This window comes from Oryzias latipes, chromosome 9 (assembly GCF_053564925.1).
Source record: "Oryzias latipes strain Hd-rR chromosome 9, Olatipes_Hd-rR_3.1".
Classification (NCBI taxonomy): domain Eukaryota; kingdom Metazoa; phylum Chordata; class Actinopteri; order Beloniformes; family Adrianichthyidae; genus Oryzias; species Oryzias latipes.
The window spans coordinates 29,068,667-29,094,063 of NC_136245.1; the positions used below are offsets into that span (position 1 = coordinate 29,068,667).

The following is a 25,397-nucleotide window of genomic DNA, read 5'->3' on the forward strand; positions in this document are numbered from 1 at the left end:
GGGGCGCTTGTTATTGATTTTTCAGACATGGGAGCTAATGCTGGCTGTCTGGGCCATACCTTGCCATTTCACACCTTTTATCAGATGTAAAAAAGTTCTTGTATGCTTGTTTTCAAACAAGACCAAAGAAAATAAATGTAACTTTAAATCAACTTTAATTGCTTTATATTTATACTCCAAAGACCAGAGCAACACAATTTTACATTTAAAAAAGGGTTTTAGAGGCCCACGATTCAAGAAAAAATGTGTTGGAACAACGTCAGTTGTGCAGTTTGATATGTAATTTATAGTGGATTTGGAAAAATGATTATCATGAAATAATTGAATACAAAAACAATCTTTAGAATTGATAATACCCAAATTAAAAGCAAAAAGCCACTACTTTAATGGACCTTGTCTGAAAATACACATAAATAGGATATATTTTGACGCACAGCAAAAGGATTGTGTCTTTTTAATTAAAGGAGGCTTGGTCTAATTATTGGATGAGTTTGATAGGTAAATACCAAGCCAACCACCAAAGCTAATTTTCAATAATTGGTACCACTCTTTTCAAAAACTGTGTTAATTATTGGTCTGAAATCAGCATAATAGATGTTGTTTCTGAACACAGAAAAGTTTTGCAACACAGTCATATTCAAACTTCAGACTGTAGTTACACCCAGACAGCAAACTGGAACACAATTTCATCATAAAAATGTATGTCCAAAAGAGACTTCAAAGTTGTTTAATACTTTAGGTTTTTTTTAAAGATGTTTCAATTAAACATTTTTAAGATATGTTTATAACAATTTCCTTTTAAAGAGAATGACAAAGAAATTCAGAATAGATGTTATCTCAATATGAATAAATGAACAAATGGGAAACATGTGGGGTCAGGACAGATCCAAACTTACATTTTTTACCAAAAGAAGATAAGAAATCAGTGAAAAATAACTACAGAAGGATTTCTACAAACGCAACACATCGTTCACCATGCATGGAGCAAGGGCTGTTTTATTGTTATTAAGGCAAATTATCAAAGGATTATAATCAAGTTAACTTCTTTAGAGAAAGACTCTTTGATTGTGTAAAGTTAAATAAAGTTTTTGTGTGATTACATCCAATAAGTACACAAATAAACTAAAATGAATTATTGTTCCTTCTTCACAAAGTACAATTATATCTTGACAAAATAGACATAGTGATGATGACGCATGTTTGCTATATTGTTTTTTGTTGTTGTAAAAAACACAATTATAATATCACAACAGTTATTGACTGTTCTACTTAACCTAAAGGCACAATGCAAGTGATTATTCATGTATGTTTGTAGTTAAATTATTTTTTTTAATTTGACAAGAGTCTGATGTATTTAAATGCTTGAAATTACTTGAATTCCCAGTTTTATAACTTTATGTAGTCTGCTTGCCTCCATTTATTTTCTGATGGCACACAACTTAAATTGCATTTCATTTTATTTTATTTATTTTTTTACATTTTTTTTGTCATTAAATAAATATTATTTGGGGCGAACTAATTTTTGCAGAAGCTTTCGACTTTTTTGCATTTATAAAAATAAGAATAAAAATAAATAAACATTTCCCTTAGTTTTAAACAGTCAGTTCGGCACAAAGCAGATTTCATGAGTGAAACTATAACACACAAGCAGCCATTTTGGTTCCATCCTTCATTGGTTTGCGTTGCGTACCTTCCAGACCGCGAACCGTAATGGCGTCAGTGACGCCGCGCGGTGGCCGAGGGCGGTTTCAAGGAAGCGACTTCCGGGTTTCACCTTCCTGGTGTTTGACCATTTACTGTTTGACAGAAACGACGCACAGGGTTCCAGTTGAATAACTATATTCCAAAGTTACGCAGAGGTAAGATGTCGCTCGACTGTTTAAAGTGAATTTAATCCAAACTGTTGTGCGGATCAGGAATTTGTGGAGGCGGACATACCGGGGAGTTTGTTGAAGCCGAGCTGGTAACTTGACACCAGTCGAGGGACCAAGTCACCAACAACTGTTGCATGCTAAAGTTCGGCATGTTATGTAAACTCAGTGTTGTTGCTTTTTTGTCGTAAGGAAAAGTTACAGTCGGGAACCAAATGTGACAGTTGGCGTATTTCACAAATCGGATTTCCCTTAAAAAAAACTTTATTGTCCCGAATTAAGGTTACATGTCAGTCAGGCAGGCAGGGTGTGGTGGGCATCCTCTGTCAGACACACGGGCCTCAAACACGATTTAAACGTCCCAATTTACTAATACAGTCAACTATGATGTTTACTCACAACCTTTCTGATAGAAAACTTTAATTTCCAAAACATACATTAGGCCTCAATCACTTTTTTGGAGGGGAAACTTTTGAATTTCCTGTAAGGCCTTCAGTTTGTGAAATCTGAAGCTGCTTTTTCTGAGATTCTCACTTGACCTTTTGATCACATCCTCAACTAGCCTTCAGATTTATTCTAAAGCATCGATTGAAACTTTATCTTCTATCTTTTCTCCTTTTTTTGGCCCTGTTAATAGTTAAAAAAAGCAAATGAACTGTAATCTTAGGACAGCAGCTGCTTTTAACTTCAGGAACCAATGTAGACTGAATTCAAGAGTTTTTGTTCAGCACGCCTTTTACCAGTTTGACAGCTTTCACTAATTTGGCATTTAAATAATTGTTTCTCCCTACAAACGCCCACCCCATGTATGAGTCTGTGTCCTCACTGTGCAGCTCCTTCAGCGTCAGACTGAGACATCCTAAGTGTCTGAAGGAGCGACACCGCAGGTCGTTTCTACCTTCTGCCATCAGACTTTACAACCTTAGCTGCTCCCAGTGAACCCCGTTAAACAACATCATCGGCTCTGTCTCATTTATCTTACCCTGTGCAACTGATTATATGGTCATCCTGTGCAATGTTTTGGAAATGTGTGTAGATTGTGTATATATGTGTTTATACTGACTCCATAGTTTTGTTTCTTTTATATATTGCTCTCTGTTCCTGTACTGCTGCCGCAATAAGGGTTTTTGTTTGTTGTTATAATTTTTTTTAACTTGTAAAAGCTAATTTCAAGTATTAAACCATTTTAAACTATTTCTCTAAAGGCTTTCCTTTTGTCCACTTTTTAAAATCAAATTCCTGTGTGTAGACCATTGACTCCATGTGAGAACTGGACAGAGTGACCTTTCCTACCTGGCATTCCAAACAGGAAGTACCCAAATTCCCATAGACCTTTATTGTGAATTAAACAGCTGTTTTCTCCTTTGGTTGGAGCCGGAGGTAAGTCATTTTCTATGCGTGATGTCACAGTCACTCTTTCCAGTTCTCACAATAGGTTTAGAATACTTTTTTTCTTCAGTAGTAACATAAACTTTTGTTTTTTTACTGTCTTGCCTCTTGACTTTTTTGGCTCCTCCTCAATTAAGACAAGTACTTCTGGTTTAATGGAAGGAAATAAAAGGACTGTGATCCACATAATCTCAGTTCATAGAAGCACTGATCCTCCTTAGATGTTTTTCTCACACACTAGGTCACTTTTAGTGGCAATCAAAATAGCCGTTGACTCTCATATGTAATTCTCAAGCTTTTTAACTGGGGCACAGACTTGGTGGAAGTGGTATCGGGAGTATATTTTGCTACTCTTCCTCATGGAACTTCTGCTCTTCTCATCATAAACAGCCCTTCCTGTACTTTACTTTACTTTTCAGAGTTCTTGATCTGTTCATCATGATCCTGTCTTTATCACTGATTCTTCCCCCAACTACAAACGTTGGGTGTTTACTTTCTGTAACAGTGAAGCTCTGCTTTATTATGATTTTCATTAGTGAGGTTTTAGTTGTGATTTGCTGCGAGCCCATTTCTTTTTAAATGGAATGAACCAAAACTGCATCTTGTAAGATTTTCGCATCTGTTTCCAGCCTGTCCATAAAGTACTTCATTTAGGCAGGTGTTCGGGCGCTTGGTGCAGCTTTGTCAGGGATGTAGTTCTGCATCTACAGCCCCTTTGCAGCTGCACTCCAGCTAATAAATCAACTGCAAACTTGCGTTTCGTGCCAAGAACTGTGGCTTTTCTAATGTGGCGTTTTTCCTTTTTGCTCAAAAGTGTTTAATCTCCCACAAGTCAGTCCCATTGATGGCTACGAGTGTAAGCAGCTCAGCAGTCTGGACCATTAAACGGCCATTATTAAGAGAGCATTATTGAAGTGTGCCTCCTGCCTGTCTGTCCTGTCGTGTTGTCTTTGTGAGATTACAACTGCGTTATTGGAGCAGTTTTAATTAATCTGCTGTCGGACCAACGTCGGTTCCCACAGAGCTGGAAGACGAATGGAATAACATGTGGTATGTGTGTGTGGGTTTGTTGCACATGAATAGTCTCGTGTGGGCTGTGGCTTTACCCTGAAGTCCATTAACAATGAAAACACTTCATTGTGTTTGATGTGTTTTTAGGCCTGAACCCAACGGTTGAGCAGCAGTAGTACCAGGCAGTGAGTCGGCTGGTCAGCACACCGCTCCGTTTGGGCTTCGGAACCAAACTCTTCCTCCACCTTCTGAGCAGAATTCAATTATCCTGAGATTTTGTGAAGCCACAAAACTCAATGTTGTTGATCTGTTGTTATTGGGGTAAAAGGAAAGCATGAAATAAAATTAGTTGTTAAGAAAATCAGAAAAATGGATTTAGACTTAAGTGTAACCACAAAAATCTCCTTGGATGAATGGAGTTCATAAATTTTGTTGATAATTTCCCCTTAGCAGTTGCTCCTAAAGGTTATAACTCATGTTAGTGGCGTCTCTATTGTTGTTTGGTGGTTGCTGACAGCACCTCATAGACTTTCCAGTATTTTTTGATAGGCTGCCCATTTGCTTTGGCCTTTTTGAACTCTCAATTATTTGTGTGTCCTCTTGACGTCCTGCATGTGGTTGGTCTTGAAATATAGTCAGGAGCGAGGCGCGTGTTCTTCCTCCTCCCTAATCTGAGCTCCCCTATATAGGAAAGTCTTCAGGAACCAAAAGGATAAACAGCCATTGTTCTCTGTGCGGTTCCCAGTGAAATCATCCTGCCAGTCTGAGGGATCCCTGGCCACTTTTATTTAAACGCAAAGCCGTCCCTCTAATCACTTTATTCTAAGGTAAAGAGTGGCAAAAATTGCCCCAAGCATCCATGATGGTGTCTTTCCACGTTAGAAAATGATCACATCAGGTTCCCATGTCACCTTTTCCCCCAGCAGTCATGATATAATCATAGTGCATCTGCGTTTGGCACCTCACTGCGCCTCCTTCATATTCTTATCACACTCCTGTTGTCAAGCGCCACTGTGATGGCGTTATAATGGAGCCAGCTCTTCCTGTTCACTCGTCATGTCAGGAATTCATCCATCAAGCTTTTTTTATGGCCAGCCCAGCCGTGGTCATAGTGCGGCGCTCGAATTCAGAAATCATTTAGTGGAAAAGTGAACTCTCCGGAGCCTTTTCTCCTTGTTGTGGAGAAAAAGATTTTTTTAGCCATCAGTAGCTTCGGTGTTCGTCATCTTTTTACCTCTTGGGAGTTGTAGACTGCATGATATATATTTTTTATGTTTATTTATTATTCTTTTTTTATACGCAATGAGTCTAATTGTCCAAGAATAATCCCAAAAGTCTCCCTCTGAGCTCAGACCACCAAGCCCAAGCCTGAAATACTGTAGTGTCTAGAAGTCTGTGTTGCAGCATTTCTATAGCTATTATCACATTAAGTATTACTGAAACTTTTCATCCACAAGGATTGACTACATTTGTTAAAGGGCCTAAAACATGTATTTCTTAAGCTTTTTATAGTAAACAATATCCATGTATAAATTACCTTTGCCACACAAAATAATTAAGTCTTTATTAAATATTAGTTATTTTCCTGAGCTCTTTTCCAACCCAGAAGTAAGACGACTCGGATCTCTGAGGCACCGCCTTTCGCTCCGCTATACACTTTGGTCTTCACTAGCTGAATGCCCCTCACCCCCCAACCTAATATTACAGGGTCAACAAAACTGCAGAGCAACACTGGAGCTATCTAGCCAAATAGTCTAAACTAGCTGGGATGAAGGAAACAAAGACGTTTATGGATCTTTTTGTCTACTATTGGATGCATCAGAATACAGCTTGTGGCCCACCAATAATATTTGCAACATCAAAACTACAGCATTTAGTTTGTCTGCTCCTGATTCACAGTGATTGGAATAAAGAATTACTCAGAACTGGAATTTTGAACTCAAACATCTATTGTATTTTTTCCTCCATCAGGAGAATGCCTCAAGAATGCGTTAAAAACACCAAAATTCTAATACTCCCTGTATTTGGTCATTATGTTAAATCTTGTTGTTTTTTTTTCATCTGCAGGATTGTCAGACATCCTGTAAACAGAAGTGATGTCTCAGTCTGGAGAAAAAGGGAAGGTGAGTGACAGTTTGTCTCTGGGATGAGATCATTTAGGAAAGCTCTCTTACAAAACACTACTGTTATAAAACATACAGTATTTTCAGTCTCACTCTGTCATATTTCTGGAGACTTTTTCTTACTTTCCCATTTTCATGCGGCTACAAAGGCCTAAGCATCAATTTAAAAACATTATCAGGAACATTTTGAGACAAGAAAATCTGCTAAATATTTGAAGTATTCTCTCATATTTCAGGAACTTCATGTCTTCATAACAGACATTTTTTAAATGTAATAGCTCGAGGATAATGTATTTTCTTTTTTGTGCCACAGTTACCAGATGCTTCAGGTTATGTAGGTTTTGCAAACCTCCCAAACCAAGTGCATCGAAAGTCGGTGAAAAAAGGCTTTGAGTTTACTTTAATGGTTGTAGGTAAGTGATGACTTTTCTTTGTTTTCGTAACTTTTGTTGAAAAATGGCAAATATTCCTCTGTTTTCTTGTGTTTCAGGAGAGTCTGGTTTAGGCAAATCAACCCTCATAAACAGCCTGTTCCTTACTGATCTGTACCCTGAACGCTACATCCCTGGAGCTGCAGGTACGCTGTAATAATGGAGAAATGTCTCCAGCAGAGCATTGTTTCCAAAGGGGAAATGCTGGGAATGCTGTAAACTCCAAATATGACCCTGTCTTCTTATGACTTTACAAAAGATTGGGATTTATCCAGGATTAAAAAAGCAATCATGTGAGGCCTCTCTGGTCATTTATTATAAAAAGAAAAACACACATCCCTTTTTATATGACGCAGTTTATAATTTAACAACTTTAATTTAAATCCACCCATGTGAGGTATTTCACTGCCAAACATCAGTGCTCTGTCTAACCTGTCTAGTTAGCCCAAGAATGTCATGCAATATCTTTGTAAAGCCAAATGTGTTGACGTCGTCTCGTGTTTTGAATCCGCAGAAAAGATAGAGAGAACCGTGCAGATTGAGGCGTCGACTGTGGAGATTGAGGAGAGAGGAGTGAAGCTCCGCCTCACTGTGGTCGACACTCCTGGCTACGGGGACGCCATCAACAGTCAGGACTGGTGCGTTGATGCCATGTGGTGGAGACACAACCTGTCTATTATTCTTTCTTTTCCTCTCAGGTTATATCTTAAATCCCAATTTAGTGTAGGTACTAAAAGTAAAAGACAAGTAACTGTTGCTGATATAACCCTTTAACACTAGAGATGGAGCAATGGTGTTGACCCTCTTTGAATTACCATAATTCTTTGACTACCCGTGCATTTAATGTTATTCAGATGCAAAAGCAGCTTTGTGTTGATATGCAGCACTTTACTGCAGTAAAGTGGAATCTTTGATAAAAAAAGTCAAGGAGTTGCAGTAATTCAAAGAAATTTTGATCTATTTTCAAAGCGTTCCCAGTGGTCTTTAAACTTTGATTATGCCGTTTTTAGCCATAATAAAAAAAACGTTTCATTTTCCAGAGCATAGTATCTCCACAGCAGCAGTAGTTCATCATAAATGGGCCTGAGTTGTGTGCAATTCACAACAATTTAACATAGAGATGCTCAGCAATTCTGCTCAGAATTGCCTTCTCCTGTGTTTTTTCTTAAAAGAATTGATGCTGAACCTATCCTTGCTCTTATAAAACCTGAGTTTTTTTATCTTAGTCTATTTGCACGCACAACTATTTGACTCTTTTGAAAGCCCAGGCAGCTTTAAAAAATCTGTTTCAATTTTCAACTTGCAGCTTCCTGTTTGCATGACTTGTTAAACCAGCTTTGAGCGACATGTCATTGTGTTTGTATTCATATACAGCTATTTGATTGCTGTTACTCTGTAATTTTGTGTTGTAGCTTCAAGACAATCATTCAGTACATTGACAATCAGTTTGAGCGCTACCTCCATGACGAAAGTGGGCTGAACCGGAGGCACATAGTGGACAACAGGGTGCACTGCTGCTTTTATTTCATTTCTCCATTTGGACACGGGTAATAACACACTTTAATAAAAGTAAAATAACCCTGATTTTCTTTTTTCCTCTTTTTGTGCTTTAGAGCAATTTCGCATCCTTTTAAAAATATTTTTACAGCGCATTGTGTTCTGCATCCTGATTGGTTGTAGACCATGATCATCTGGATGGATGACCCAATACTTTTGGTTATATAATGTATATATATTTTCACGTCTGTTTGAGACAAGTGTATAAATTGTGTAGTGAGGTGTTTTACTGCCCTAACTACAATAAATGTAAACTATAAAGATGAAAACTTCCTTTCGTAGGTTACTTTTAGAACGCAACTCCAGCAATAAGCAAAGGAACATTTATGTATTTATTGTCATTAACTGTAATTGGTTTTATGTTTTTTCTCACAGTCTGACACCTCTGGATGTGGAGTTTATGAAGGCAATCCACAGCAAAGTCAATATAGTTCCTGTCATTGCCAAGGCCGACACGCTGACGCTAAAGGAGAGGGATCGCCTGAAGAGAAGGGTTGGTTTGACATGCACACACACTAAAACCTGTCATGTGCTGAGACGTTTCTTTTCTTCGTTTTCATCTTCTTTAAGCTTGTTTTAATGGCTGGTGCAAGGTTAAACCTCTGCACATACTCCATGACAATAGCAGCTACAGTATCTGTGCTTATTAGGCGTCTGCGTGGTCATGTGAGGAAGCACATGTTCTTAACTGCACTGATGTGCTGCTTCATTTACTTGGTGTTTTTTTTTTTTAAATGTCACTAACACATTGTTGGAGAGGTCGCGAAAGGGCAGCAGAACAGAGGAAATGGTAGGAGGTGAGATGTAGGAAAAGTCTGTTGAACACAATAAAGATGAAACGCACCTGATCCTGTCTTTACCCATCCCAGACACTTCCTGTTGGAAGCGGTCCAAGTGTCTGTTAGGCTGCACGCTCCTCAGCTTCCAGCTTTCCAGAGAGGAAAAGACAGAGTATCACCTCTCATTATAAACACTTAACAGCACTGTGTTGACCCGATAACCTCACTGCTGCATGTTTAGTCATCCTTTTCCCTTTTTTTTTATCTTTTCAACTGCCCTTCTTTCTGTTTACTTTTACTTTTAATTTAGCTCTACAACTGATAACTATCACTGTAGTGTGACTAACAGTTTTTTTTGGATATTGTAAAGATTTTTTGACAATTGGTAACAAAAAAATCTAATATATTAAATAACTTAAGTCTCTGAAATAGGTCTCAGGTCTTATTTTTTTTTCTCACATTTTTACAATCAAAACTATTCATTTAAATTGGAAATAGGTGACTGGAAGATAAAGACATAACCACTGGTTACAGTTCTTGTTCAGAAGCACGTGTCCATTGATCGAGGCTTAACCTACAAACATCTTTTTTTCCCCCCTCTCAGCTTTTCACACTGTCTTAATTGGAAATGTCCACCTTCTGTGCATGCCCAGACCTCCTGCTTGCCTTTCATTCAGGTCTTGGAGCCAGCGGTCTGGCAGGCGACAGTCGGCTGATGAGGGGCTGGGTTTGCCCGGTGCTCTTCACTTTTTCTCTTTGCTTTAAATCTGCGATGCTGCGTCTTTAAAAGGTCACTCTGGACACATTCTTAGCTTTAAAATCTTGATATTGTTTTCAATAAACTATGGCTTTTATTGGAGCACGTTTCTGTGCATTCACTGATGCATGTCGTTTGTATAACAAAGGAGAAATTCCTCTCCTGTTTCCTTCAAGGACCAACACTTTGATTGCACTCAACGTTTTTTTTTTTTTTTTTATGTTGTGACTTCCCTTGAAATGTCTACGTGTTCCTCTGGCACAAAACATCAGCAACACTGTGTTTCTTTGTGGGTTTTTTAATCCAACTGGCAGCTTTCCTAAGACTACCAGCTTCACTTTTTAATTTTTTTTTTATCCTTTTGTGAATTTACTGTAAATATATGGCCAGTAGCTGCACAATCATTTCAGTGTGATAACCCCCAGGAATGAAAATATTTACCCTGAGCTGACCTCTTTTAGGCTTATATGTCAGCAACACCATCTATTACACAGTTTCTTTTCCATTTTTCCCTAACTATTCCATTAAAAGACATTTCCTATTGTATACTAAGCAGCAATTAGCCAGAGACATCAGCAGAGCTCACTCACTACTGCACACACATCCATATACAAATCCATTACATCCGGGGCAGAAAAGCATTTCCCTCCAACAGAAAAATTGGTAGTTTGAAAATGTTTAGCATCTGACAAAGGCAACTCTCTCTGAATGACTGTTTTCCAGAATTGCAGAGAGTTGGTTGAGCGATCCGGACTTAAATGTCTCATCCTGAAGTGAAGAAGTTGTTTTGGAATTGGTTTATTTAAAGCAATCAAAACCAAAACAATGGAAGAAGACAAAAAAATTAGTCTTTATTTAGATAAATCAGACTTGGAAAATTAGCCATGAATTGATTGGAAAATAACAAATTTGAAGTGCTGCGTTTTTTTTTTTTTTTGTGTGTTTTACCAAAAACAGAAAATCTTGTGGCATTTTTCTAATGATTGAGGAGGTGTATAAGGAAAATTGAGCTTAAAATTGCGTTTTTGAGTATTTCTTTATGCAAATTGTTGTGAATCAGGGGCAGACGAAGAATGCAGTTTGAACAAGAGCTTATTTGGGAGGTAGAAACTACATGGGGAGGGCCACAAGCTTCCTCCTCTGCAGCGGGGAGGGGAAAGGGGATGGGGTACCTCCACGCCAACGGTCCTGCCCACAACTCGACGTGAATTTCTAATGAATGGCTGTCGCTCTGTAGAAACTATGTCCTAGAAAACGACAGTTTTTTTTTTTACTTTGGCTAAAAACAGACTACCGGTAATCATATTTAAAAGACCACTAGAAACGCTTCTACAACAAATCAAAAGATGATCGCAGTGGGACATTTAAAAAGAAAAAAAAATACAGACATACACACGCACATATAAATATGTGCACATACATATTATTGACAGAAGGACAGGAGGTTAGAAAGTTTTTACCAGGAAAACATCAGATCCTCCCGTTTCTCCTCCTTGTTAATTATGATCCCTCTTGTGTTGCATTTGCGTGATGAACAATCCATTAGTCCTTTTGTGGTTAACGGCATGTTTACAGATATGACGGACATTTATGAATAATAAGTAAAATAGTAATAAAGGTTAACCTCGTGGGTATTTTAAGATCATAGTACCATTTTATAAAAAATATGATATTTTTATTGGCTTCTAAATGAATAAACCTCACAAACTTGTTATCCTGCCAATCAGGAAAAGGCATAAAATCACATGTTTTATTAGTGTGGTCTTCACTTTATCTCTTGTACAATCAGACATGGACAATAAAGGCTCAAAAAAGTGTTTACTTATTAAATTGAACAGCTATTACAATAGATGAAGGGATTTTTCGATTTTAGGGAGTGTGGGGTGTAGCACAGATCAGTAGCCGTTTTCTATAAGATGAGGGGGAGCATGAGAATACCGTGTTCTCTAGAACATGACATGACTTTTTTTAACCATCAATTTGCCTCTATGCATACATGGAAACACTGATGCAGCATCACAGAAACGACAATCTTCATATGATGTCGCAGAGAAGCTGGCGCTGGCGTTCGTGGCTTTGATCTGGGCGGTTGAAGTGGCTTTTGGGTTTACGTGCCTGATCCTTGTTTCACAGAGCCATTTGCTGAAGTGTGGCTCCAGGATTTTCCTTTGGAGCTCAGAGCACCAGCAGCCAAAAAGCTGCCAGAAAGCACAGCGTCGAAGGATGATGTATAACTCTCTGCAGTGTTTTTCCTTCACAATTTATAAGTTTGTATTGTGCAGGAAACTTTCTCACAGCTAAGAGCCATTCATCTCCCTGAATTCCCCCCTCCTCACACACACACCTCTTCCTCAAGGCTTGTTCATTCCTTTCTTTTATTATTAGGAGGAAGCAGCTTTTATACAACAATATACACTTCCTGCAATGTGTCAATACTGTTTTATTGTCATGACTCTTGCGTCTCGCTCAGGTCTTCCTCTCCAGCAGTAACTGTTTACACGTCCACCTCACGTTGTCTTTGTCTTGTTCTTGCTTCATATTACATGTGCTTTGATGCTAATTTCCTTTCCTTGGGGTGCTGGTCTCTCTGGGTCAAAAGTTGCCCTGAGGAGGGTATATTGAGGGGCTGATCCTCTTAGTGTGGGACCTTACAGTCATATCCTGTACGGCCCTTTAATCTCGACCCTCTTTATTAGTTTTTCGTGGTTCGGAAACAGAGCGGTCGACTGCACAGCTGCTTTTAACTCAAATTGTGATACAAGCCATGAAGGTAAAGATGTCTGACTAAATCCAAAGCAACACTAAAAAATATCTTGTTTCTAATTTTCCCAGCGCAAAAACATCGTTATCATTCATTTTATCAGGAAACCCACAGAATCTCTGTAAACAACATATTGAACTGCTCTTATTTTAAACTAAACTAATAAGCCATTTTATATTTAAGAGTTTTTTTTGTCCTTTTTGTGTGAAGATTAAACATGATCCTCCAGACAGTCTTTGTCTCTCACTGACTACATGAGAACTGGATCAAGTGAGTGTCATGTCCCAGATAGAAAAGTCCAGATTTTATTTATTTCCATCAGTTCCTGTCTTTGTTTTGGAGAACTCAGAAGTCCAGCACTCTTACCTTCAAGAGTAAAATACTTTAAAATATATAGATTGAAACATTTGAAAGCTGAAGTTGAACCAGCAAAGTTTTAACAGTTAATTTGTTCGGTTTATAATAAACTCTTTCAGTCAGCGGCAGACTTGGTCTTTCTGAAGAAGGCTGAATGGCGATGACCTCACTTCTTATTGCCCCTCTGTGAGGGACTGAGTCCTCAGCCCGGCTGTGCCCAGCTCTTTTCCTCTCAAACACGCGGCTATATTTATTTTTCTGCCCCTCTGCAGTCATTGTACCAGGGCAAGTTTCAAGTCTCTCCTGATTTTAAAACAATAAATATTCATTTTCCTCTCATGGGGCAAGCAGCGCCAGGATCTCACAACCTTCTGTTCTCAAGGAAAGAAAGCGCAGCTTCACTGTTAAATACCAGATTACGACAGTTCAATAGTTTTCCTGTGCTCTTTGATCAGAGAGGTGGGTGGTCCTGACTGTACTAATACCTCACAGAAACAATGGGACTGTGGGGGGGGTTGTGAGGATCATTGTTGCTCTTGCAGGGCCTTCACGTCACCATGGTTGAAGGACTTAAAAAGTGCATCTGCCTTGGTTTAAATGGATCTAGAAAGTGCGCTCATGATAGACTTTGACTTGAGGTTCAGTGCAGATCGTCTGAAGTCGTGAGTGGTCTCATGACCTCCTTTGATGGGTTGTTCTCCGTCTTCGGTCATTTCCAAACCTCTTGTCCTCGTAAAGCCAGATTATGACAGTTTAGAAAGTATGTGAAAGCATTTGTGCAGGAGGGTTGGTGTGAGCTCTAAAGCATCATTGTTGGGGCTCCATCCCTCCTGTCAGGGTCCCTCCAGGCGGCGCTGAGCCTTTTGGTTTGAGAGGTGTTCACTGACAAGACAGAAGTATTTTTTTCAGAGGGGCAATTTAAAAACTCTGCGATATGGCACAAAGTCTTTCCTTTTTTCTTTTCATTATTATTATAATTTCCCAGAAACCTCCGATTTCTTTCATAGTCCAATTGGTTTAGTTATCTTGAGTTATTACTTAGAAAATTTCAATATTTAACATTATCCATCCAATCTGTAGTGTTTGTCAATAAACATCGATCTAAATTTGACTGGATTTAGAAGTTAAAATGTTAATCGTCATTTAAAACCTTTTTTTTTTTGTTTATTTTACTTGGAGGTTAATAAAATATGACAACATCAGTAGTGAGTGTATTAGTCATTTTTAAAGCATTCATTGTGTTTGTTCATAAATTATTGTTTTCCTTCATAAGTTATGGACAGCTTTCTAAATTTCTTCTAAATTTATCGTGCGACTGTACGGAAACAAAGAAAACTGCAAACAAAAAATCAGGTTTATGACCTGAAGTTCAGCTCTGATGATCCTGAACTTTAAGATATTTCAGCATTTATAACTATGTTTAAAACAGTTACGGTTTAAAGCTTTCAATGTGGCACATTGAACTCTGTAATAACATCTGTCGATTCTTCTTTTTGCTTTTTTTTAAATAGATTTTCATGTTAAGGTAAATGTATGGAAAGAAAGTTGCAGTTTGGCTTTACAGGGATTTATTAAGATCAGAGCAATCACTGTGACTTTAATAAATTCTTCAGCCATGGAAAAAAAAGGCCCCTTTTTATGAACCGCATACTTTCCACGTTATGTGACTCAAATATTTGTTTACTTTTAATTTGAATCATCATCATTTTAACCCCCCCATGCCTGAATTTTTTCCCAATTATAATAATAAAAAATTCTTCATATTCATTCTTTTTCATTTTAGGGAATACTAAATGGACTCCTGGATTACATAATTTGTTTCGAATTTGCGACATTAGGCGTGAACGGGTTAAAGTAAATTAAAAAAAAAAGGATCCCAGCTATAAAATGATAATGATAATAAATAATAAAAAGACTTATTGAGGAGTATAAATATTAGCTGAATTATTTAGTCTCAAAAAGCAACTCCATGCTAATATAATTCAGACTTCTTATGGTCATTTCATTCTTTAAAGCTGCTCAGTACGATTTTTCTGTTTTTAATCGTTTTTTTTTTGTGACCGCCTGCTTTTAGTTGTTTTCTTTTGAGTCATACGATAGAGCTTTCTGACATGTTTTTGTTGGACTCTATGTCTTTTCTTTGTGCGGCTTGTTTGTTGCCCTGTCATCGTGTCTGTTTTGCACATAGTGAAATTGTTCAGCAGGTGTTTGGAGTCACTCATTTTTTTGTGGGTTTGCTTACGAAAAGGTACAAATCCTGAAAATATTGTTCTCTCAGCAGGTCGACGCGGTGAAAACCATAAGTCCTCTAATGACTGGTTTTCCCCTCGACTCATTATGATTGGATGTTTTGGTTCAAATAGCTGCTCATTTGCAGGGAGAAACTGCTTAGCCACCTTTCTTACTGCATCACCTGTGTCATTACGCCTATGTTTAGGCCTACAGGTGTGCTATTTTAGTCCACTCAAAACCATATTTCTATTCCCAGAACTGGGTAAGTCGGACTCCCTCAGAGGAGTCCGACTTACCCAGTGATATATGACCCATTTTCTACCACCTTCTTTCCCCCACATCTGTTTTAACTGCCTGATTCGAGGCAGAACTCTTTGGTTTCGTCCACTGAGCCCCGTGGCAGGTGTGGTACCGCAGAACCCGACAGCATTCGGCCAACGATAACAGCGCAGATAGATGTCGGGCGTATAATGGCCTCACAGGATGGTCATAAAACCAAAACGACTTGTACTGCACACATTCCAGTGCCAACTAAAATATACAATCATGTCGAGGAGAGTCTGATGTAACATTAGGAATTAAAGCCTGCATTGTGTACAGTAGATCAGGAGGAGACAACAGGGATTTGGAGCAGGCGGTGATTCTGACATCTCACGATCCCGGAGAGGTCTTGATTATAGGTGTCAGGCCATACTAAGCACATGGTATGGGGCCGAATCATTGCGGTAAACACCCATTTTGGATTAGCCGGGTCTGGAAATAGATGGTTCAGACAAAGGACTTGTGTGTCTGCAACAACCCGATGAAGGTTCGGGATATTTTAATGGTAGTTTGCTTGGAGAAACTGCCCTTTTCCATCATCATAACCTTCTCCTTACACAGGCTGCTTATCACTTTTCAGTCAAACTCTTCCTGTTTGATCGCATTTTTGAATTTATTTCTATGTTATCTGTGGATTTGTTGTTTGTCTCATTTTTTCCTGTCATTGTGCTGCACGTATTTATTTTCCCACTGTGTGTACAGTTTCCCAAAATTCTTTCATACGTCACCCCGCCGCAGTTCTGTTTACCCAGCGACCATGTTGGAAGCTCCTGTATGCCGGAGTGCTTTAGAGGTCCGGCGTCACGCTCCCCACCAAGTCCTGTATAAAGCCTGTTTGTTTTTAGATCCGCACCACAACAATACCAGAGTCTCTCCGCACACACCCTGAGCGCAGAGCTCACTGAGAAAACAAGCAACAGCCGTAACAAGGCGTCAAACAGGAGCTGCGCTCCGTAGGAAAGCCTTCACGCACTTCCCAAACTACCGGCTGACTCATTACTGTGCCATTAGTGCACATGAAATTCTCCAAAAACACTGGATAGTCTTTGGCTGCATTACATAAGAATTTACGTGTTAAGAAAAAAGTGTTCTCTGGAAAACAAAAGGTAAAATGCAGCTTTGAAGTTTAGAAAAATAAATCCTGACATATTTCCCCAAGGCACAAAAGAAGAAAGCCCCTTTGTTTCACCTTGTTTTTATAATGACCAGAAAAGGAACAAATAAAAAATGGAGGACCAGAATTCTTGCTTCGGACTTTGTCAGAACTGTTATTTTTCACCTGCTCCTCGTCTCACTCCCCGGGGAACTTTAATTAAATGTGTTGCTGCAACAACAGGCGCTCACTCACAGCCTACTGTTACTGTATGCAGCGACCAGCCTTTGCTTCGGGGTCAGACCGGCTTTTTCTGCCCTTATTCTGAGGAAACATGGACTGTTTTATGAATGTGATGAGATGATCCTGAAAGTGTATATTTAAACAATTGGATTGTGAGGATATTAACAGCGTTGATTTTTAACAGTTTGTGCTCGAAGCCGTTGGAATCTTTTGCGTGTTATTGTTTCTTCAAAACACAAAGAAAGCCTGGAATTAACCAGGCACCAAACTTTGAAGAGACACTACTAGCCATAAATGAATCCTAATAGCGGCAGCTGCTGTGTGGAGTGCAACAACATGTATGTTTTGTCTCGCATCTCAAATATTGCATTATTTTTTTAACCATTTCCTGTTCTTTAGAGATGCAGATTCCTTCAAAATTTAGTATCAGAAACACGGAAGAACTTCTTTTGTTTTCTTAAACCTAAAGAATAACCTGACGTATCCTCTCAAAGCTGTTTTCCTTTATTCCACAAAGTTCTACAGATGAGGTCAAAGATTACACTTTTGATTTTTCAGACGTATTATGTGATATTTTATATGCTTTATTATATGAGGTGGCCTATATAACCATAGCAGTCAGAGAAACCATGTAGTTTCATTCAATTTTGCAGTCTTAAATATTCCCTAATCTAACGATGATGATCATTTTAGACCCCCATATTGTTTCTAGCATTATTTATTATGTTTGATCATGTTTGTAAGGCAGTTTTGTTCTGACATAAACATGTGACACTGGCCAGACAGACAGCAGTTGTGTTCCAATTCACTTCCCATTTTTCAACTTGACGTCACCCATTTGCCGAATTAAAAACTGAACAAATATGGACATTTTACAAAGATAATTCATGAATACTGATGGTAAAAATGTTAATGATTTCTAATAATTATATACTTGCATACATTTTTTTAAATGACCATTTGTTTAAACGCAATGGATTGTGGTCTATAGTCTCTAATCTAGTGAGCGTTGATGCACACTAGTTTTTTGCAGAGACTTTTGGGAAAATTCCAAGGCCCTGGATCTTAGGATTGTAGATTTGGACGCCCTGAAATATGGTGAACGCCCCTAACGGCGTGAATAGTGGAGGAATTCAGACGGCGGGAAAGAGTCCCGTATGCTAAAGCAGCTTGACTGCTGCTTGAACCTCTGATTGGTCATTGCAACAATATATATTTATATATAGGGAATAAACTTGTATCTCAAAATTATATATAGCCTTGAAAACTAATTCCAAATTGATTTTTTTATTTAGGAACAGATCTGGGGCAAAATGTTTCCTAATTATCAGGTTTTTTTGTTTGTTTTTTGTCTTCAACTCTTAAAATGACACGCGCTCTTTACAGAATGTTCTCCTGCTTTCTTCTCTTAGATCCTGGATGAGATCGCTGAGCACGGCATCAAAATCTACCAGCTTCCAGATGCAGACTCTGATGAAGATGAAGAGTTCAAGGAGCAGACAAGAGTACTCAAGGTGAAATATTTATCCATATTTATGTGTCTTTAGATTTCTCTGATTCTTACATTTCCCATAATTTCATTTCCCTCTTCTTCTCCCTCTTTGTGGACACCTCTGGTTTGTAATTCTCCTCCAAGGCAAGTATTCCCTTCGCTGTGATTGGCTCCAACCAGCTGATCGAGGTGAAGGGGAAGAAGATCCGAGGTCGTCTTTACCCATGGGGAGTTGTAGAGGTTGAGAATCCTGAACACAATGACTTCCTCAAATTACGCACCATGCTTGTGTGAGTCTCTTTGGTATTTAAGGCTCTTAAATTAAAGGATTTTTTTACAAGGTTTTTGAAGAAACACTATAAAGAAAAGATGCAAAGCATGCTTCTGCTGCCCTCTAGTGTGTGAAGCTCTGACATGATGAGTGATTCTTTTAGGACTCATATGCAAGACCTCCAGGAGGTAACTCAAGACCTGCATTACGAGAACTTCCGATCTGAGAGGTTGAAGAAGGCGGGCCGGTGAGACTCTGCATATTATTCAATACTGGGGGGTCTTTGTATTAGGGAAGGTTGATCAGTAATTCCTGTTTGTTTCCCCTGCAGAGCCGTGGATGAGGACGTTATGGACAAAGACCAGATTCTGTTGCAGAAGGAGTTGGAGGTAAGAACCCGAAGTCACAATGACATTATAGAAACTTTATTTCCTTTATTTCCCTGATTTTACTTTAAATCTCAACCGTCATATGATCTATATTTGCAAATCAGTCAACTTAAAAAAAGAAAAAGTTACTTTTTTCCCCACAAAGGGACCAGGCTGGGAGTCTCATGTCATTGAGCTATAACTTGTTTCCTGGCTGATTTTGGCCGTCGTGTACTATCAAGATTGCATGTTTAATTTGCAGTTGTTTATAAACAACTCGACAGGATATGACATCACTTCCTGTTTGAATGTCCTGGTTTTATGCTAGGAATGATCTCAGTAACGTGTTTTTGCACTGAGGAACGCCTTTTTAGTCATTTTATCTCCCTATAATGTTGCCAATAGTTTCCTTAGGTAAAAAAAAACAGATTTATATCTATGTTTATTCTAAATTAATAGAAGCAATTTTTGTTAGTCATTAAGTTCTCTAATCAACATTAAATACATATTGTTTGTAAGCACGATTCACGTTGATAAAACTGTGCTGGACCAAATCAGCTGTTGTAGACTTGATCTTTTAAAAATTGAAATAAGAAAAAAACTAAGACGATCTCAAAATGTAAGTCTATTAAAGAAGACCATTCCTCTGAATGCTCAGATGCAGTTATAAATATAAAAAAGTATTGCACATTCAAAATATTCATATTTACATAACTCCAGAAAATTTAAATTTCCCTGTTTTTTTTAGTCATAAGTAAAATAAAAGTTTAGAAAAATCAATTTAAAGTTTCTGGAAAATCTCCTAATGAAATTGAGGCACAAAAATGTGATGGATACTTCGTTAAGACAGTTAAAATACATGAGATTTATTAGTTTTTTAGATGATAATGAGTCAAAATAAGTTGTTACAACATATTTATGGAGGATCACTTCCTCACAAGTTATTTATTTTATTATTATTATTTTATGATTATCATTCAATATGTCAATTGTTCATTCAGCAAGAATGTCCCAAATCTATTTTCTTTGCCTGTTTTTAGAATTTTTGTTATCATCTATGGTTTAATTTGATTTAAAAAATAATAATAAACTGTTTTTTATTCTGTCAAATAACAAACATTGAAATATGAGCTTTTACCTCCATGAACCTTTTAATTTTTACCAAAGAAAATCAATTCATGAATTTACATGTATAGCCACTAGATGGCGCTAGATATTCAAGAACTTCAAGGGAAATTCCATATTTAGGGGCAGCTGTCAAGTCTCTACATTTCAACTTAATCAATTGTGAATAATGCAAAAAAGTTACTCTGTTCGCCTTTATCTGTTCAGTTTTAAATGCTTCTGATTAGCATTTCAATAGTTACTGTTGATATAACAATTATTCTGTCACACGTGCACAAAAAATCTTTTCTTTCTTAGTGCAGTGACTTTGCCTGACTTCAGAAACAACTCCTTACATCATCTGTTCTGTTATTTTGATGTATATTTTTTAATTTATTTATTAATTTATTTATAATTTTGGGGATCACCTCTTGAATTTTCTTTCCTCTCTGCAGTTGAGGCGCATGCAAGAGATGATTGCTCAGATGCAGGCACAGATGAAGATGAAGTCAGACGAGTGAAAGAGTCTGAGCCACATGGGAGTGTGGTGATCTCTGTCACCCAACACATTCACATTTCTACAATATAATCATGCACAAAGACACACTCCTGGTCATAGTCCCTCCTGTGGTCAATTGGGAAGCCCACTTTTCCTGATCACATGTTTATCTGCGCAGAGCCACTCCCGTTCCCAAATCTCCACCCGTCAGCTGTCATTCTTCACTCAGAGCTCCACAAACTAGTCAAACAGGACCAGATACAGGTTTTACATGAAATACTATTGGGGTTTGATGGCTATTTATGTACTTTATGTCAGGTGATTTTCATTATTGCCAGTAATAACGGTACGAATAGGATTTGCCATCTTTATAGTTTGCAAAAATAAGTGTGAACAGCCACTTATGTTGAGGTTACAGGTCAGAAGATCCCAATTTTTATATATATATATACTTTGGTTTTACTAATATCTTGCTTGACTAATTTTACAGCCCATAATATTTACCTCTGGATATCATGAGTGCCTGTTTGCTTCAATCTGAGTAAATAACAGTTTGCAAATGTTTAAATCTAGAAGGACTAAGCCACTTTTTCTATTTTTATGTGGTTGTTTGTATTTGACCAATTGCTGAACTTCTCCAGTTCCTTTTTTCTGTTTAGAGCAAACTATAATATTGGTGCCAAACTGCAAAGTGAACTAATGTTTGCTTCATTTAGGTGCTATAATCAGTTTTTGTGGGCTAAGTACTTTACATGTGGAGTTTTTTTCAACATACTGTTGTTTTTTTTCACATTTTTAAAATGGTTTAGAAAACAAATGGCCTGTAATAAATAGATCCCTTCCACTTTTTGAGAATAGTTGACTTAACAACTTTACTAAGTTGTACTGATAATCCACTGATATTATTTAGTTTTGGTCTTTTAAAAAAAAAAAGGATTTCTTATCCATGTCAGTAAAAGGTTTTGGAAATAAAATTTGTTATTAAAAGCTGACAATTCTTTATTGTCTTTTTTAAAGTGTGGTTGGGGGTGTCATTCGGATTTATGTCTAATTAAAAAATAATGGTCTGTTTGAAATTATGGTTTTCCATGAAAAGTTGTTTTTCACTTTATTTTGTGATAAAATGTATGGAAGGATTTTTTATTTAACTTTTATTTACCCAGAAAATGTCCCATTGAGATACAGTATCTCTTTTTTAAGGGAGTCCTGGTTGGGAGGAAACGGTAAATTACATTTATAATAAAAATGTAAACATTTAAAAATATGAAATAAATAGAAATGATAGCATATGTAAAACCGTTACTGATAAAAGTGAATTTTCCCTCCATTCTCAATCGGGATTTAAAAATATTCAGAGGAAGGAGTTCTTTTAATTAGCAGCTTTTTTTGTAGAGTGTTCCATGTGGAGGGCGCAGAAAACACAAAAGGCCTTTTTCCCAGGTCTGTACGGGCAGATGGAACGGCGAGCAGCAGATGGTCATTGGAACGCAGTCCATATGATTCTACAGTCTTCAGCTTGATCCAGCAGCATATGTAGGAAGGTAAAAGTCCAAGAGGAGATTAATAAATAAAAATGCAACAGTGTGTGAACCTCGTGGTGGACAGAGAAGACAATCTAACTCGAGAAATTACAAAACTAATCTTTTTCTGTTCCACCCTGTAGAGGTGTCAATTGTCTGAGGAAAGTGGCTTTAGTTGGACATCGTCAGACAATTCAATGACAACTGGTACCTCTACTAACTTAGTATTTACCTGTTTAGCAAGCCGCCTAAACTCTTTATTATGCACTAATTAACAGGGAGGTTCTGCTTTGTCTGACTGCAGAGGAGGAGAAAAAATGTATGTTAAAAATGTGTTAAAGTATGCAAACTCAATAGGGAGGACAAACATCCTCCTGTATCCACACACACACACAAACACTGGGTAGAGCTGAAAAACACCCGGTAATCGGTTTGAAATCGGTTCATATTTCAGTCAACGAAATGCTTTTATTTATAGATTAGAATAGAAAATCAATTTAAATCTAAGACAATTTCATTATCGGTCATTTTATTTGTAGGGCATCTTTCATTAACATGCGTAGAACACAAGGGGCTTGACTCAAATGTATATTAACAGGTTAAAACAATAAAAAAAATCATAAAGGACAAACGGCTTAAAACTAAAATAATCAAAAGACGAATATAAAATGGAAGAAAATGCTGAGGTCAATAGTTTGAAAAGACACTGTATAGATTAAGACAGGGTAAAAAAATAAGGGCTTTAACAATTCATTTTAACAATGCATATCATAATTTATGGTTGCTTATATGATTCATGGTCAATCTTGGTTTATTTTGATCCATCAGAAATGGAGGACATCTTTAGCCAAAAACTTCAACCAGCGCGACTCAGATAAATACCTGAATACTGAACAGTGCAGGTGCAGGAAGTTTTCCACACAGTAGCGGTTTTAGGCACGGGCCATACGGGCGATCGCCCGGGGCGGAAAAATGACGGAGGGGCGGCGCCAGCGGCTCAGCTCTTGTAAAATACTTTATGCATCACTATTGGTTTACTTATATCACAGAGTTTGTAACAGCCTGAAACCTGGCGGCGCCCCCGCCCCGCAGCTGCGCTCCCTGCTGTCTTTGAGAAGTAGACGCAAATGTGTGTGAGAAGGAGAAGGGAGGGGGCGCGGGGTGAAGGGTGCAGGCTGAGGTGAGCACGGAGCACAAAACGCATGCGCAAACCTGGCTGGATCTTCTTCCAGGGGGGCAACGGTCGCGGGCCGCGGCTCAGTGCTTGATGAAAAAATAAAAATAAAAATTGCGCCGCCATGTAGCGAATTAGCGCCCCTGGGTGCAGCTGCACGCGCTCCTGCTGGAAATGTTTGACGAACGGGAGGGGGGGGGGGGGGGGGGGGGGGGCTGCGGGTATAAAAAAAGTATAAAAAAATCATGCTTTTTTGGTTATTTCAAATAAAAAATGGGAAAACAAAAAAAAATTCTTCACTTAGATGACAGTTGGTTTAGTCGACAGACTTGATACCTATGTCAGGACATTTATGCTAAATGCAAAAACATCTGAAATATGGAGAAAAAAGGTCAAAGCTGGTGCCCAATTTAGAAAGAAAAGAGAAGAAGAGGAGAAAAGAGACAAAGAAAAGGGTAATATCACATAGCTAGATGCACGTTTTCTAAATTCGAATGCTACCTGCCCTACAACAACAACAACGTTGCAGAGGAAAAATCTCTTGTTTGGTCTATCATGACCAAAACTGAAGTAGGCCCAAATATTGCAAATAACGTCATTTTTAAGATATTTATTCTTAAATGTTTGCTCTGCCTTAACTTGTAACATTAGTTATGATTCGTGTGTCTGTCTGCTCTGCTGTAACACAAAGTTTTTGTTGTGTTTTATTGTTGTATATTAGTTCATAATGTTAAATAAGCTGTGATGGTAGCATGCTGCTGCTGCTGCTGCTGCTGCTGCTGCTGCTGCTGCTGCTGCTGCTGCTGCTGCTGCTGCTGCTGCTGCTGCTGCTGCTGCTGCTGCTGCTGCTGCTGCTGCTGCTGCTGCTGCTGCTGCTGCTGCTGCTGCTGCTGCTGCTGCTGCTGTTAGCTTTTCAAAACTCCAGTTGATCAAGTCATACCTGAGATCACCAATGTCTCAGGAGCAACTCACTAACCTGCTGTTGTTAGTATCAATCATTCAGGGGGGGAGCAGATTTCATATGATGACGTTATTGACAAGCTTCCATCAGGAAGGCCACAAAGGTTAGGTTTTAGTTAGTGTTTTCTCTTCTTAGTGCTGCAGTTACATTTATTCTAGTGTATTATTAGTGTGATTTGTAGTTTATAATATTTATTTCAGATTGTTTGTGTTTATTAAATATTTCCTAACTGTATTTTCAGTTACAATAAATGGACAAAGTGACTCTATGGGGGGGGGGGGGGGGGGGGGGGGGGCGCTAGAGGAGGCCTCGCCCGGGGAGTAATTCAGGGTAGAACCGCCACTGTTTCCACATTCCTTCTATTTCTTGCAAGGTAGTCAAGTGTAAATAAAACATGCGTGTAAACAAAAATTAATGTCAAATCCATTTACATTTCAGTTTGTAATGTTCACCCCACTGTGGTTTTTCCACATCAAAATAATCCAAAGGGAACATGATTAGAACATTCTAGCACACTGTATGGTCACATTTCTATGCTAATTTCAAAATATTTCCACTTAATGGTCTGGAATGATGGACTGGTCATGTTTTGCTGTCATCACACGTGTGTTGTCTGCTGTGATGGAACTTTTTAAGTAAAATAACCGTGCCTCAATCTAAACAGTATTTTCCAATAGAAATCCATTCAATGATTAAGTCAATTAATCGTTACACTTTTAGTAAAATGTACAAATGATAAACCATAAAACCATGAAATGCTTTAAAGCCAATTAAAAAAATAATGCCAATTCTAAAATAAAATTAATCTTGAATTTACATTTAAATATTTAAAATTCAAATGTGGGTTAACCTTGATCATAACATTTTGCACATTGTCATCTAAAACATACCTTTAGCATGAGTTAGTTAAGTAGAAAAGGTGACACGTGCGCATTTAAGGAGGTTGGATGATCAATCGTTCGCTCCTCAGAAGTGGGTGAGGTAGCTCTCATCCTGCAGGAATCCTGCTTGTAGAAGTCTCCGTCGTGATTGGCTGAAGGGGATCAGTGGGCGTGGCTTGGATGTGTCAGCTGGGCCCCGCCT

At 38.2% G+C, this 25,397-nt stretch overlaps 1 protein-coding gene across 2 annotated transcripts; it reads left to right on the forward strand.

Annotated features, from left to right (window-relative positions):
• The first annotated feature begins 1,654 nt into the window (after nt 1-1,654).
• zgc:63587 (septin-2) lies at nt 1,655-21,654 on the forward strand. Of its 2 annotated transcripts, XM_078953224.1 has the most exons (13): nt 1,744-1,859; nt 4,419-4,456; nt 6,339-6,394; nt 6,708-6,807; nt 6,885-6,971; nt 7,340-7,463; nt 8,238-8,372; nt 8,758-8,875; nt 18,338-18,439; nt 18,562-18,707; nt 18,852-18,935; nt 19,020-19,077; nt 20,616-21,654. In XM_078953224.1, exons 3-13 carry the CDS (start codon nt 6,368-6,370, stop codon nt 20,679-20,681), a joined length of 1,047 nt encoding a protein of 348 aa, XP_078809350.1. In that variant the 5' UTR covers nt 1,744-1,859; nt 4,419-4,456; nt 6,339-6,367; the 3' UTR covers nt 20,682-21,654. The 2 variants fall into 2 exon arrangements, with proteins under 2 accessions (XP_020561409.1, XP_078809350.1); XM_020705750.3 differs by lacking the exon at nt 4,419-4,456 and having other exon boundaries at nt 1,655-1,859.
• The last annotated feature ends 3,743 nt before the right edge of the window (nt 21,655-25,397 follow it).